The sequence below is a fragment of the Tetranychus urticae genome, chromosome 2 (genome assembly GCF_039701765.1).
Source record: "Tetranychus urticae isolate SD_2017Ah chromosome 2, NJAU_TeUrti_SD_1.0, whole genome shotgun sequence".
Lineage (NCBI taxonomy): Eukaryota > Metazoa > Arthropoda > Arachnida > Trombidiformes > Tetranychidae > Tetranychus > Tetranychus urticae.
Window position 1 is genome coordinate 25009783 of NC_142959.1, and position 15828 is coordinate 25025610.

General features: G+C 31.3%; 1 protein-coding gene and 2 long non-coding RNA genes across 14 annotated transcripts; all 3 read left to right on the forward strand.

Moving 5' to 3' along the window:
- The first annotated feature begins 977 nt into the window (after positions 1–977).
- On the forward strand, positions 978–6695 carry LOC107360551 (RNA-binding protein 25). The gene is made up of 8 exons (XM_015927230.3): positions 978–1432; positions 1505–1542; positions 1611–1742; positions 1840–2380; positions 2545–2594; positions 2675–2755; positions 4626–5317; positions 5413–6695. Exons 1-8 carry the CDS (start codon positions 1336–1338, stop codon positions 6365–6367), a joined length of 2586 nt encoding a protein of 861 aa, XP_015782716.1. The 5' UTR covers positions 978–1335; the 3' UTR covers positions 6368–6695.
- LOC149094187 (uncharacterized) lies at positions 3234–3775 on the forward strand. Its single transcript, XR_016198971.1, has 3 exons — positions 3234–3413; positions 3506–3532; positions 3634–3775. It is a non-coding gene; the product is annotated as an uncharacterized LOC149094187 (long non-coding RNA).
- Positions 6444–15533, forward strand: LOC149094188 (uncharacterized). 12 transcript variants are annotated; one of them, XR_016198965.1, is made up of 25 exons: positions 8587–8746; positions 8837–9153; positions 9325–9390; positions 9581–9790; positions 9855–9929; positions 10098–10154; positions 10337–10399; positions 10586–10645; positions 10844–10943; positions 11116–11178; positions 11373–11538; positions 11731–11802; positions 11871–12193; positions 12300–12389; positions 12737–12837; positions 13019–13098; positions 13265–13321; positions 13504–13566; positions 13753–13812; positions 14012–14138; positions 14305–14370; positions 14562–14666; positions 14842–14916; positions 15083–15186; positions 15382–15533. It is a non-coding gene; the product is annotated as an uncharacterized LOC149094188 (long non-coding RNA). The 12 variants fall into 12 exon arrangements; XR_016198961.1 differs by having other exon boundaries at positions 9581–9679; positions 11900–12193; XR_016198963.1 differs by having other exon boundaries at positions 9581–9679; positions 12038–12193.
- Positions 15534–15828: the final 295 nt, after the last annotated feature.

The window sequence follows — 15828 nt, forward strand, 5'->3', positions numbered from 1 at the left end:
GCACAAGAAAAACAAAAACATACACAGAAATTAAGAGCTTTGATAAGCTTTCGAACGTTTCTTTTAATAATAATCGTATAATAATAATTATTATTTCCACTGTTATAATAATGATAATAATAAATTATAATAGTTCAAGATTTAACTTTTTTTTTGTTCCATATCCAAAGCTTTTAGGGTTTCCGATGAGTAGTATATCATGAAGCTTTTGAGGCTTCCAATTCTGCTTACCCAACTATGAGATGATACCCTATTTACCTTACGAAGGTCACAGACAGGGTTGATCATCTTTTTAATCATTACCATCATCTTATCAACCATTGAAATCAAAAATGATTCCTTCAAACAATTCCTTAAATTTTGTATAACCGTTGAGTTAACCCAACAATTTTGGTACCCAAGTGTTGATTGAGTACAATTAAGACGGCACATTATTTTTATTACATTGACAATATCAATTGATTAATAACAAAATAAAAACAGTAAAATTTCAATACAAATGTTTCTTTTTCAAATCAATTGTTTCGCCTTTGAATCTCAATATCTTCAGTACTAATTGATTAGGTTTATGTTAAAGTTTTAAATAGACTTTATTAGTGACTTTATCAAAGTTGTATAGATTCTCTACTTCCCTTGTTTTAATTGTTGCCCTTTAATCGTTTGTTAGTCATTTGCATGTGAAATGCTAATTTTAGCATTCAATTGATTCTCATTTTATTCCCAGACTTCATTTTTGATTGACTTTCTCCCATAGATTTAATCAACTAATTATTCGCAGCAAAGTGGATGACTCAAATTATTTTAGATGAATGGATGATTAAATTTTTAATGTTCATTAATGTTTTCATGTTTCATTCATTTAAAATTTTGTTATTCCAATTTGGCGCTTTCTATAAATAAGACAGGACATAATCAGAGAAGAGACTTAAAGTTACCTAGCAACGCTGTAGCAGCAAAATGGCTGGTAGTTTTTCTGGTTTAATGGGTTTAGACTTTGACAAAATTTTCAATAATCTTGTTCATTTTGTTAGTTTATTTCATCTTTAATTCTGGCTTTTTTATTTATCTAATTGTAATTAGTTGGTTACTGATTCTGTTTACCTATTGGACCAGTCAGTCAACCCTTTAAAATCCAACTTAACAATTTTTTTGTGATATATTTGTATGCTTCATTTTTGTGTAATATTTTTCCTTGATCTATCTCTACTACTCTACACCTTATGCTCTTGTTGTAAAACGTAAATCTACGCACGTATAATTATTATACCCTTATACGCCGTTTGCACAATTTTTTAGTTTATTTACTATTTGTAAAGAAGCCTGTGAATCTTTATCATGTCTTTTCCACCTCCTGGTCATTTTCTTACAAATCTATCTGCGATGGCGTCTTTGATGAATATGAATCCAAATCAATATCAAATAACACCTATGGGTAATTAAAATTGTGCTTTTATTTTACATTTTTACGTGAAATACTCTAATTGTTTATTTTATCCACTTACAGGTGGGATCATGCCTATCGCTGGCTTACAAGTTCCTCATGTAAGACAAATTTATCCACGCGCTAAGTTTATGATCATGATGTTTAATTTAATTATTTTCTATATTAGATGACCACAGGTATTTCAGCTCCGCCTGGAGTTACCACTATTTCTGCACCTCCAATGCGTAAAGTAACACAAGACCCATCTATCCTTGGTGTTAGTCAATTACCAGGATTAGCTTCTCCTTTCATATTTCCGGTAAATGATGTTTCTATGGATTTTTTCACTTTTTGCAAACCATTTGAATATATGTATGAATATCGATTAATTGTTTATTTATTTATCTGCGTCATAGCCCTTAACTTCTACTTCTGGTGTGGGTGTTGTTACCGGTGTCGTTAATACCGGGCACATGAATAAATCTAGCTCATCATTATCTCACAATAATGCAAACTCTCACAGTGGTAATCATAAAAAGTCTTCATCTAATGGTCCTAGTATTACAGTTTTTGTTGGCAATATTACGGAAAGAGCTTCAGATATGTTGATACGTCAACTACTATCCAAATGTGGTGCTGTAAATAATTGGAAACGAGTGCAAGGAGCTAATGGTAAACTGCAAGGATTTGGTTTTTGTGAATACTCTGATCCCGAATCAGCAATGAAGGCCATTAGACTTTTACACGATTTTGAAGTTGCTGATAAAAAACTGGTAGTCAAAGCCGATGCAAAGACTCAAGAAAAATTAGATAATTATTTAAAAGAAAAAAGTCCCAAAGGAAATGACTTTGGTGATAGTGGCCAAGAAACTGAAGACCGAGAGTTATTTAACCAATTGCATGGTATTTTAAAGGAACATGAAATTGAACTATCCCGTGATCCAGATCCAAACAAAGGTAACCCTCTAATTCAGTTCGTCATGGTGCACTCAACTCTCCATTTGAATTATCACAATCCCATCACTAGACTTGATCATAATTCCTTTTACTAACTTTGACCTTCCATTATTCTGTTCTCAATCAAAATGTTTTAAATTTTTCGCTTTTTTCTCTTTTTTAAGCCCAATCCCGTCGTTATGATAAAAGGACTGGCGAATCTACTAAGCCTGAAGTAAGTTAATTCATTTATTTGTTACTCTCTCATCAATGTTATCCCATTCATCTCAAACTCTAAATTTTATGACTTTTCAGAATCTAGCTGACATGGATATGGAAGAAGAGAAAAGATCATTAATTCACAGAGAAATCGATAAATTCAGGGACACTTATAAGGTAAGAAAATTATAAGTTTTCAATGTATGAGGGCATATCACGCATAAAATGCTATAAAATTTAAGTTCCGTTTCATAAATTGAATCCATTATATGACTTTTGAATGGTTTTCGTTTTATTTTAACCTGGATTACTTAAATTTAAATTTACCAGTCTGATGTCGCTCATGAGTTTATTTACCATGTCACATGTTAAGCTGAGTAACTGAGTTATCTCAATATTTCAATTTAACTTTAATGTTGTTAAAGATGAGTTATAATCTGATTTGAGTTGAGCTTGTATAAAGTCTCATTTTAACGATCTATTGAGTGTATTTACAAAGTCATTAGTTTACAAAAGCAAAGGCTTTTACATCATTAGGTAAGTTGATTAAATCAATCTTTCCATTTCTCTTTCTCTCTCTTTCTCTTCTCTTCTATTTCGCCTTCACTTTACCCGTTATTTTTTCATGCACTCACTCATTATGTTCCTACACCAGTATCCTTTTTTTCTCAAATGTTTCTTTTCATCATTGTGTGTATCATCAATTTCTTCATCAAATGCCTCACCGGAAGAGTTGAACTCTCTTCAACCAACTCGATTCAGCTTTGAACTTGACTAACTTTACGTTCTCAAGATCTCGTGATCTTATCCTTCGTTGGTTTGTTTATTTCTCAATGTAAGTGTTGAAACATTTAGGAATCATACTTATATGTATTCAAAATTATTTGTTACATTAGTTAGCTTTTGGTTCATTTCTGTTCTATTCAGGCAAAGGCCAAACAGTATGACGAATTGGTGAGTTATAAACATACATATATTATTATCTTTGTCCATTTTTTGTTTATATAATTTTGGAGTTGCTAGTTGAATGTTTCGTCTGTAAACATCATTATTAGGTTATGACCATTGATTTTTATCTAACTTTTGGCACCACCGAGGCTTCATTGGACGGATCGCCATTTTTAATGATTAACTCATTATTGTTTCTCATTTTTGAACCATATCTTGAACACACGAATCTTCATTCCTCTAGAATCCAGTTCATTTTGAAACTAAGTTAGTCTTTGAACTCACTCTGGAGAGGTGAAGACTCGTTACTTTTTCGAGATACAATAAAACTAAAAATCATCAAATTTGGTCTACCTTTTGAAATTGGATTCTCACTGACTCAACTAAAAACAAGCTCAAGTTAGTTACGTTTTTAACATGTTCAGTTGAATTTTGGATATCAATAAGAGCCGAGAACAGCGAATAAAGTCTTTTTTCTTTTTTTGTTTATTTAATAACTACCTAGCTTATTCTCTCTCTCTCTTTTCGATCCTGATCTTTTTATTCATCTCTGTGTCCATCTTAAATTGTATCATATTGAGTGACCAAGCAAACGGTAAGGCAAGAGCCTTTAATATGACAAAAAAAGTAACACCATAATTTGTATACTACTTTATATTTTTGCCCCTTCTCCAGTTCCTTTCCTTTTCATCCTCTTCATTGTATTTTACTTCATACTTTTTTCAATGATTTGTTTATTTTCCATGTTTTTCTAACTCTGTTCCTTGCCTCTCTTGTGTATCGTTTTCTAATAACCTCATTGTGCACAACCTACCCTTTTACCCTCTTACACTTAATTGAATCTTTACATTTTCTCCTTTCTTTGTGGACAGCGAACTCAAACTTCGTTCGTGCTCCAAGTCATCTTTGAAATGTTATTGAAATTCGCTCGGAGACGGTTGTTACAAAAACCGTGACATCATGATGATCGTTGTGAGAAAAAAAATATCTGATCAAATCATTTTGTTTACTAACTATTTTATATTTTATATTCTAGATGATTAGCATAAACTTAATAAATTGTCTAAACCTTAATTTTACATTTTCTCATTGTCTACAGGTTGATGAGAGTGAAAAGAAAATCGATCAGGATCGTAATAAAGATGCCAAAGGCAATGATTCTAGGAATCGTGATGATAGAGCAGATCGTTCAGATGATCGGTATTCTCGTGGACAATCAATGGAAGTTGATTCCGAAAACAGCCGTCGGGAACGACAAAGAGAAAGAACTCCTCTATCCAAAGAAAGGCCCAGAAATCGTGATCGATACGAAAGAGAAAGACATGAGCGCATTGAGCGCAATGAGCGAAATGAGCGAAATGAGCGAAATGAGCGAAATGACCGTAATGATCGTAATGATCGTAACGAGCGTAATGATCGCAATTCAAGGATGGAACGAAATGATCGAGATAGAGAACGAGAACGTGATAGAGATAGAGAACGGGAAAGAGATCGTGATCGAGAGCGAGAACGAGACCGAGCTGAAGAAAACGTACATAACGAAAGAATCGTCGAAGATGATGAAGAAATGCAAGAAAGAAGACGACTCGAAAGAAAACTTCGAGAGAAAGAAGCTTCATATCAAAAACGTTTAAGAAATTGGGAAGCTCGAGAAATGAGGAAAATGAAAGATTATAAAAAGTATGAAATGAAACAAGAAATGAGAAAAGAAGAAGAAATTAAAGAAGTCCGTAAACTAAAACAATTCCTGGAAGATTACGACGATGATCGTGATGATGCTAAATACTACAAGTAAGTTTCACTAGAATCTCAACTCAAATTTTTGAATGGTTTTAGTTTCATGAATATTTTCTAACAATCCAAATTATTTGTTATTTCATTTTCAGGGGTAGTGCTTTGGCTCGAAGATTACGCGAACGGGAAAAGGAAAAAGAAGAAGACACCAGAGATCGAAGACAAGAAAAGAGGGAACTCGAAGACCTTCGTAGAAAGTTAACCGAAGAAGGTCACCCTGACCCTGAGAGTGAAGCTCAAAAACGTCTCAATTCTAGTGATAATAATAGAGAGCGAGACAAAATAGTCAGTAATAAGATGCGAGAACTCTTAGATGATGCCAAACTTAAGGCAAAGAAAATCGATGACGATAACAGTCTCCCTGGTATTATCGAGAGTACTAATCGCAGTGAGATGCATGTAAAGTCCTTTACTTTCACTGGTATTAAGATGGGTCATGGACCAAAGCAGCCAGCTAATTCAATTCTCAATAGTCCTGGTGAAAATTCAAATCCAGGTTCTAATGGGGAAAAGCGAAAGAAGTTTTCCGTGCAAGACGTTTTCAATTCTAATGATGATGATGATAGTTCAAGTCGAAGTAAAAAACGTAAACCGCCGCAATTAATGGATGACAACACTGATAGCAATCAAAGTGTGTTGAGTGGTACTACAAAATCAGCAACCTCTGGAATGGCTGGGGAAAATAGTATTAAAACTAACCTTTCTACAGAGGAGAAAAAGAAGCAAGTTAAACTGTTGATCGAAAAAATTCCAACTACTAAAGAAGATCTATTCAAATACACAATTGATTGGTCCCTGGTGGATGCCAATCTAATGGAGAAACGGATTCGTCCATGGGTCAACAAGAAAATTACTGAATATATTGGTGAGGAAGAGCAAGCTTTATTGGACTTTATTTGCAGTAAACTTCAAGCCAAGACATCAGCGCAGAGTATATTGGACGACGTTGCCATGGTTTTAGACGATGAAGCAGAAGTGTTTGTGGTCAAAATGTGGAGATTGTTAATTTATGAAATTGAAGCCAAGAAAATAGGACTAGGAAAATAAACCTAATTTAAGTTAAATTAACGTTTAATCCACATGCAACATCCCAAGTTTATCCCAAAAAAATAAAAAAAAATATAAATAATTGATGACTATAATACTGCTGACCATCGTTGATGACCATCTAATTCGGTGATGCTGACAATATTCTTTCTGGAAAGAAGATAGGAAAAAGGATAATTCTGCAACTTAAGTCAGCCTTTAAACAATTATTAACCCAGGTAAAAAATATATCATCACGACCTTCATTTGTGTTAAAGATCAAAATCACCTGATTATCGGTAGTGAAATTTTTTCTATTTTCAAAAATTATATAACTTGACTAATTTCATGGAATGACTATGATTTATTGTTAGTTTTCAAAGTCACTTTTTTTTCACAAACAATTTTAAATTGTTAAGAGATTGCATTAATCTATATTCAGTTTTTTTGCCCTCTGACCCATAAACTGATTCAAATTCGTCCTATTATGGTTGAACAATTATGATAATAATTTCATATCATATCGTGATTATGATTCATACGACAATTTCATAATCAATGATGCTCTATTTTCCCACGATTTCAGAATGTTTCTACTTCAATGAAATTGATAGGAGCTAAAGGATTTTCATTCAATTTTTCATATCTAATAACAGATGCTCATGGCTGAAACTGAGGAGTTTGTGATTTCAGCAAATTAAGAATTTTAGGTAAATTTAAAATGTTTAAAAAATTTTAAACCGATTCTTTGTTTTGACGTCGGGTTAATTCGGATCTAACATAATCTTTATAAGATTGCAAGAGTTTGGAATGTTTTTTTAACCAACAGAAATAGAGATACATTTTATGGTCAAAATCAAATTAATAACTGATTATTTATTATCCTTTATTGATCAATAACGATATAGTGAGAAAGACGATATATTAAATTTAGTGAGAGAGTTTTGTAAAAACAGTTTCATTATCAAAGGTAGAATGATACATATTCTGAGCTGGTTTATATTAATTATAATCATAACAAAAAGAAAAATAAAAAAAATGATTTAAAAGAAAAGCACATTTTCAGACAAGATAATGTATACAATTCTAGGTTAGCTGAGTTTATTGTGATTTTTGTGGGGCGAGTTTTCCGTTTGTGAGAATACGAACCTTCGTTTTTAGTCCGAGTTCCGCTTGTAAGTGATCGTTGGTTGATTTGATTCTTTGGTTTTTCAATTGTTGGTCAAACAAGGATAAAAAATATGAGGTTACTTTTTGGTTGGTTTGATTTTGTTTATCCATAAACCGTAATCCATTAGATTCACTAACTCCAATCCATTCCTTACCAGAACTCATTGAATCCATAGATTGTTGTTGGCTTCCTAAAAAATTAGGCTTCACTTTTGGCTGATCAATATGAGCTTTGATGCAATAAAAATTGAAGAAGAGCGATGAAATTAAACAAAAATCAAGACTGGAGAGTATCGTGAAAAACATTGTTCAAATTATTAATGAAACTATGATTTACACACCACTGACGATTCAAATATTGATTGTTAGCTTTATTGGGTTGATCTACTTATATTAGCTAGAAATTAGTCCTTGTGAACTTGAAATTTGACAATTTAATTGCCCTTTGCATTTTCAATAAGACCTTTCAACAATATCTTTACAATATTTTATTAAACGTTGTCTAATTTTGTAAGCTCCATATTATTTAGAGTGATTATCTTCCCTCTTTGGGTTACAATTAGCAACAATATTAGAGCGGTCCATTTCTGTTTGTTATACGTTAGTTTTTAACATATTTTGACAACATAATTACTATTTAAATCAATTTTCCTTTATTTATGAAGTTTGTTAGCTCTATTTTATCAGTTGGTCTATTCAATGCTCATCATTTCAAATTTATTATTTAGGATTGACTATTTAGAAAAAATTGCTTTGAGCTTGATCTTTCCATTCCATTTTGTAAGATCTATTCATTACTTTGATTTGATCTTGAATTTGCTATCCTTTCGTTCAATTTGATATTTTAATAATGCAATTGTTTAACTTCGGTTTAAATTGTAAACTCACGAATTGAATGTTATACTTTCAACATTATTTGACTGTGAATGTTGAACTAGAAATTAACTTAACTCTAGGTTTATCCGTGAGATGGCAGGTGTGCACCCATTTCCCTCTTTTTCTTGTTTCCGTTACTGTATTTTATTTTGTATTTAAAGCAATCCAAATCATCCATGTTCTATTCAATGTGATTGATCATGGTTAATGTACTTCTCATACTTTGAATTTTTTAGTTTAACAGTTTCTTAATTCATCCTGTTCATTTTGTTAGTTATTTCATCTTTAACTCTGGCTTTTATGTTTATCTCATTGTAATTAATTGATTACTGATTCTGCTTATTTATTGGAAACGTTAGTCAACCCTTTAAAATCCAACTCAACGATTTATCCACGCGCTAAGTTTATGATCGTGATGAATAATTTAATTATTTTCTATTTTAGATGATCACGGGTATTTCAGTCCCGCGTGGAGTTATCACTATTTTTACACCAGCAATGTGAAAAGTAACACAAGCCCTTGGTGTTAGTCAATTACCATTATCATCTCGTTTCATATTTCCGGTAAATGATGTTTCTGTGGATTTTTACACGTTTTCCATATTCCTTCACGCTATGGCTATTTTCGCTGTCGACAATTTAATCTTCAAGTTCTTGTAAATGCTATTCATAATTATGATTGTTAGCCTTAAACAACAACTACTTTCGGTAATTTGGTAAACAATCCCAAAACTGCCCGGCTAGCACTACAGCTCCACTAGGTAAGTCTATTTACATTTAAATGTAATTTTGATCAATGATGAAAAATTCACCACAGTAATGATTTCATGATTTCTTCCTAACAAGTTGATCTGATGTACAAAATTGCTAATCAATTGTCTTTTATATTATGAACTGAAGTAATAATTTGTATGCGTTCTTATTCTCTATAGAAATCCATGTGGTTTTTGGCTGGCACACGTGGTGAAAACTGCCACATGAACCCAATTCCTGAATAGGTAAGATTCTTGAATTTTATTTGATTCAATTATAAATATTTTATGATGATAAATCTATACCATGCACCACTCTGATCTCTCAAGTTCAACCGTGATGATATTTATACCAACCTAAGTCTGATATTTAACTTCCTAAGACGATATCACTTTATTTGTTCTGTGACTAATTGGAGCATATTTTTCATTACAGGATATTTACTTGGATGGATTTATATTTTTTACCCATTATTTGAATGACTTTGTTAACTTACCGTCTTCTATGTCATTCTAGACGGATATAAGAGCAACAGTAAGTTATAATTCAATTTCAATCGGATTGTAAGCTATGGTGCATTTCAAATGATGATTACTTAGTTCAGCTGAAAATTATGATCGACTAATTTCGCCCCTATCTGAAATAGTAATATCATAATTGTTTAAACTTGATGATTGCCTATTCTAATATTTTTGTATTGTTTTTTCAGAGTTTTCCTTGTGTAAATTGGCCATGGCTGGTCGAAGGAATTTTGTTCTAACGTTCAAGAGCAAGAAGCTGAAAAGTAAGTTTTATAACAATGAATATGTTTTTACTTTGGTGATGCAAAATACAAAATTCCAATGATTTAATGATTTTCGCTCTAGAATTTCTGATCATTGCTGGATCATCAAACGAATCTAATTTTTAACGTGAATACTAATTTTTCTACCTTTCCTTCACTTTATAACAGCAACATACATTAAATTCAAGAAGGTCTTAACGAGGTCACTTCTAGTTGATTCAAAAGGTAAGTTTTGAAGAATGGATCATTAATTAAAACTGAATTTTAAAACATGATGTCAATTCAATAACTAAATCACCAAGATCTCTGATTTTATGATTATAATTAGTTTCTGATTTTTTTATCACATAATATCAGTTCTTTAAGGATATATTCAGATATCTAATTTGACTTTTTTTTATTTTCAGAGTCCAATTACCATTATTCATAGAACATGTCGAATGAAGGAGCTGTGTAATAGTACCAAAAAGGTAAAATTTAACCCATTGCTCTATGCTAACAACAAGAATGATGATACTATGTTAGGGACATATGATTGCTTCTTAAATAAAGAGCAAATTACTGATTATTTAACTTCGACGCTGAAATTGCCCATTAATACTTTTGCTTGTTCATTTCTTTCCATACTAATATTCAATTCTTTTGCTTCGTTACAGATATGGCTCACAACCTTCGTTATCTTTAGCTGTACTGGAAGCATTGTTTTGAATGAATATGTAAGTTTTAAAGGCATTATTCTTTTAGGGGATATTCAAATTGAATGATGATAAAGACATTATGAATAAGAATTTTAAAAAAATTCCGCCGTTTACCACCATGATATAAACCAATTTCTTCACCTGACTTTAAATTTCACAAGACTTTGTGACTTGAATTATTCCCTTGCTAATTGTTTTCTTTTCATCATTGTACAGATCTCAACCAACCATCGTTACCTATGCCGTTCGTTTCTATCTGAAAAGAAGATGAAAATTTTATTTGTTTTAGTAAACAATCCCAAAACTGCATGGCTGGGTTAGTCTACTTATATTTTATATAAATATGATGAATGATGAAAAATTCACCACAAGTAATGATTCCGTGATTTCTTTCTTAACAAGTTGATCTGATTTGCAAAATTGCTAATCAATTGTCTTTTATATTATGGACTGAAGTAATAATTTATATGCTTTCTTGTTTTCTATAGAAAGCAAGGTTTTTGGCTCGGACACGTGTTTGAAACTACCACATGAATCCAATTCATGAATAGGTAAGATTCTTGAACTTTAGGCTAATGCAATTATAAATATTTTAAGATGATAAATCTATACCATGCACCACTCTGATCTCTCAAGTTCAACCGTGAAGATATTTATACCAACCCAAGTCTGATATTTAACTTCCTAAGACGATATCATTGTATTTTTGCTTTGTTACTTATTGGTTCATCTTCTTTTATTACAGAGTATTTGATTGAAAGTTAAATTGCAAAGAAGAAATCGAACTGAAGGCAAAAAAATCCATCACGAAAAAAGTCTCCCTGGTATTATCGAGAGTACTAACCGCAGTGAGATGGATGTAAAGTCAATAAATTCAGAAACACTTATCTGATCCACGGTTAACAAATTTTGTAAGTCATTTAATCTTATCCCATCTTCCATGTCAGAATGATGATAAAGACATTATGAATAAGAATTTTAAAAAATTCCGCCGTTTACCACCATGATATAAACCAATTTCTTCACCTGATTTTTTCATTCAATATCTACATTACCTTTAAATAGTTGCAAGAGGCTAATTTTTTGTATTTTCTATTTTAAAGATTTGCTGCAACAGCCAACTTTTATTCAGCATGGATACTATTCAGGCAAAGGCCAAACAGTATGACGAATTGGTAAGTTACAACATACATATATTATTATCTTTGTCCATTTATTGTTTATATAATTTTGGAGTTGCTAGTTGAGTGTTTCGTCTGTAAACATTATTAGGTTATGACCATTGATTTTTATCTAACTTTTGGCACCACCGAGGCTTCATTGGACGGATCGCCACTTTTTAATGATTAACTCATTATTGTTTCTCATTTTTGAACCATATCTTGAACACACGAATCTTCATTCCTCTAGAATCCAGTTCATTTTTGAAACTAAGTTAGTCTTTGAACTCAATCTGGAGAGGTGAAGACTCGTTACTTTTTCGAGATACAATAAAACTAAAAATCATCAAATTTGGTCTACCTTTTGAAATTGGATTCTCACTGACTCAACTAAAAGCAAGCTCAAGTTAGTTACGTTTTTACCATGTTCAGTTGAATTTTGGATATCAATAAGAGCCGAGAACAGCGAATAAAGTCTTTTTTCTTTTTTTGTTTATTTAATAACTACCTAGCTTATTCTCTCTCTCTTTTTTCGATCCTGATCTTTTTATTCATCTCTGTGTCCATCTTAAATTGTATCATATTGAGTGACCAAGCAAACGGTAAGGCAAGAGCCTTTAATATGACAAAAAAGTAACACCATAATTTGTATACTACTTTATCATTTTGCTCCTTCCTCAGTTCCTTTCCTCTTAATTGTATTTCACTTCATACTGATTGGCTTATTCATATGCTAGTGTCAGATACAATTTGTCAGTGATTTATTCAATCACACAATCTACTAGTACCGGTAAAAGTTATTACTATTGCAATCATTTAGATTTACGTAAGAACTGAACTCTCAAAATTAATCGTAAAGATGCTTAAACCAACCCAATTCTGATATTTAAACGTGCGACAATATCACCGTATTTGTTCTTTGTTACTTATTGTTTCATCTTCTTTACAGGGTATTTAATTGCAAGGATTAATATTGTTCACTCTTTATGCGAATGGCTCTGTTAACTTACCGTCTTCTATGACATTTTATACTGCGACATAAGAACAACAGTAAGTTTAATTTTTTAATTGAATGGCAATCTAATTGAACTGGTTAATTTTAAATGATGATTACTTAGTTCAGCTGAAAATTATGATCGACTAATTTCGCCCCTATCTGAAATAGTAATTTCATATTTATTTAAACTTGATGAATTGCCTATTCTAATATTTTTATATTGATTCGTTATAGTTTTCCTTGTGTAAATTGGCCGTGAATCGCCAAAGGGAGTTTGTTCTAACGTTCAAGAGCAAGAAGTTTGTAGTTGAATAGTAAGTTTTATAACAATGAATATGTTTTTACTTTGGTGATGCAAAATACAAAATTCCTATGATTTAATGATTTTTCGCTCTAGAATTTCTGATTATTACTTGATCATGAAACAAATCTTATTTTCAATTTGTATACTAATTTTCCTACCTCTTTATTTTATAACAGAAGCATACTTGAAATTCAAGAAGGTCTAAACGAGGTCACTTCTAGTTGATTCAAAAGGTAAGTTTTGAAGAATGGATCATTAATTAAAACTGAATTTTAAAACATGATGTCAATTCAATAACTAAATCACCAAGATCTCTGATTTTATGATTATAATTAGTTTCTGATTTTTTTATCACATAATATCAGTTCTTTAAGGATATATTCAGATATCTAATTTGACTTTTTTTTATTTTCAGAGTCCAATTACCATTATTCATAGAACATGTCGAATGAAGGAGCTGTGTAATAGTACCAAAAAGGTAAAATTTAACCCATTGCTCTATGCTAACAACAAGAATGATGATACTATGTTAGGGACATATGATTGCTTCTTAAATAAAGAGCAAATTACTGATTATTTAACTTCGACGCTGAAATTGCCCATTAATACTTTTGCTTGTTCATTTCTTTCCATACTAATATTCAATTCTTTTGCTTCGTTACAGATATGGCTCACAACCTTCGTTATCTTTAGCTGTACTGGAAGCATTGTTTTGAATGAATATGTAAGTTTTAAAGGCATTATTCTTTTAGGGGATATTCAAATTGAATGATGATAAAGACATTATGAATAAGAATTTTAAAAAAATTCCGCCGTTTACCACCATGATATAAACCAATTTCTTCACCTGACTTTAAATTTCACAAAACTTTGTGACTTGAAATATACCCTTGTTAACTGTTTTTCTTTTCATCATTATTCAGGCCTTAAACAACTATGCTTACGATTTTACGTTCGTTTAATTTTAAATGGAGATGTAAATTTCTTGTGTGTTTATTGGTTTTGTTGAATGATTCCAAAACTGCCTGGCTAGCCCTAACTGTCAACTAGGTAAGTCTATTTATATTTAAATGTAATTTTAATGAATGATGAAAAATTCACCACAGTAATGATTTCATGATTTCTTCCTAACAAGTTGATCTGATGTACAAAATTGCAATCAATTGTCTTTATATTATGAACTGAAATAATTTTTGTACTTTCTTATTCTCTATAGAAATCTATGTGGTTTTTGGCTGGCACACGTGGTTAAAACTGCCACATGAACCCAATTCATGAATAGGTAAGATTCTTGAATTTGTTCAATCCATTTCATTTAAACATATTTTATGATGAGATATACATGCACCACTCTGATCTCTCAAGTTCAACCGTGAGGATATTTATACCAACCCAAGTCTGATATTTAAACTTCTTAAGACGATATCATTGTATTTTTTTCTGTCATTAATTGGAGCATATTTTTCATTGCAGGATATTTACTTGGCTGGATTCACACTGTTGAGCTATTGTTTGATTGGCTATGTCAAATTCTCGTCTTCTATGACATTTTATGCTAGATATGATTTAAAAGCAACAGTAAGTTATAATCCAGTTTCAATTGAATTGTAATCTATAGTTAATTTTAAATGATGATTACTTAGTTCAGCTGAAAATTATGATCGACTAATTTCGCCCCTATCTGAAATAGTAATATCATAATTGTTTAAACTTGATGATTGCCTATTCTAATATTTTTGTATTGTTTTTTCAGAGTTTTCCTTGTGTAAATTGGCCATGGCTGGTCGAAGGAATTTTGTTCTAACGTTCAAGAGCAAGAAGCTGAAAAGTAAGTTTTATAACAATGAATATGTTTTTACTTTGGTGATGCAAAATACAAAATTCCAATGATTTAATGATTTTCGCTCTAGAATTTCTGATCATTGCTGGATCATCAAACAAATCTAATCTTTGTGAAGACTAATTTTCTTACCTTTTCCTTTTCTTTACAACAGAAACTTACAGCAAAGTTTTTGGCTGGTAAAACCCGTTTTTTGATATGCTGGAAATTACATGAGATTTCAAGAACAGGCAATCTGGTGCATGGTGAAAGAACTTTGTAAGTCTCTTAATCTTTTCCCATCTTCCATGTCAGAATGATGATAAAGACATTATGAATAAGAATTTTAAAAAAATTCCGCCGTTTACCACCATGACATAAACCAATTTCTTCACCTGATTTTTTCATTCAATATCTACATCACCTTTAACTAGTTTAAAGATGCTAATTTTTATTTTTTATTCTCTATTCTAGATTTTCTGGAATGGTCAACTTTTATTCTGCATGGACACTATTGGCTCACTGTATTACACTTGATAGTGTCTAATTCAATTTGTCAGTGGTTTAATCAATCACACAATCTTCAATTACATATGTCATGGAATAAACTTTCTCTTGATAAAAAAGCTATTTTCTCTAAAAATTATTTAAATGTATGCAAGTTAGTGTGTTATGAATCTTCAAAAACGACAAGCAAATTAAATTAGTTGATTTTTTAAGAATCCGAGCCTTGAAGACAGTTTCTGCCTTTAGGATGGTTATTTATCGCTATTTTCCTAGAATTACAAACATTTATTTATAAGAATATTGAACATTCCTTACCGATAGATTTTTCAATTTCGATTTCCCTTGATTTCTGTCTTATCCTGATTATAATTTCATTATTGAGATATTTAATTAAGGAAATAAATCAAACAATCT

Coding starts and splice junctions, on each gene's coding strand:
- LOC107360551 (XM_015927230.3), top strand. CDS start 1,336: ATGTCTTTTCCACCTCCTGGTCATTTTCTTACAAATCTATCTGCGATG. Junction 2,381..2,544: donor TGATCCAGATCCAAACAAAG/GTAACCCTCTAA, acceptor CTCTTTTTTAAG/CCCAATCCCGTCGTTATGAT. Junction 2,595..2,674: donor GCGAATCTACTAAGCCTGAA/GTAAGTTAATTC, acceptor ATGACTTTTCAG/AATCTAGCTGACATGGATAT.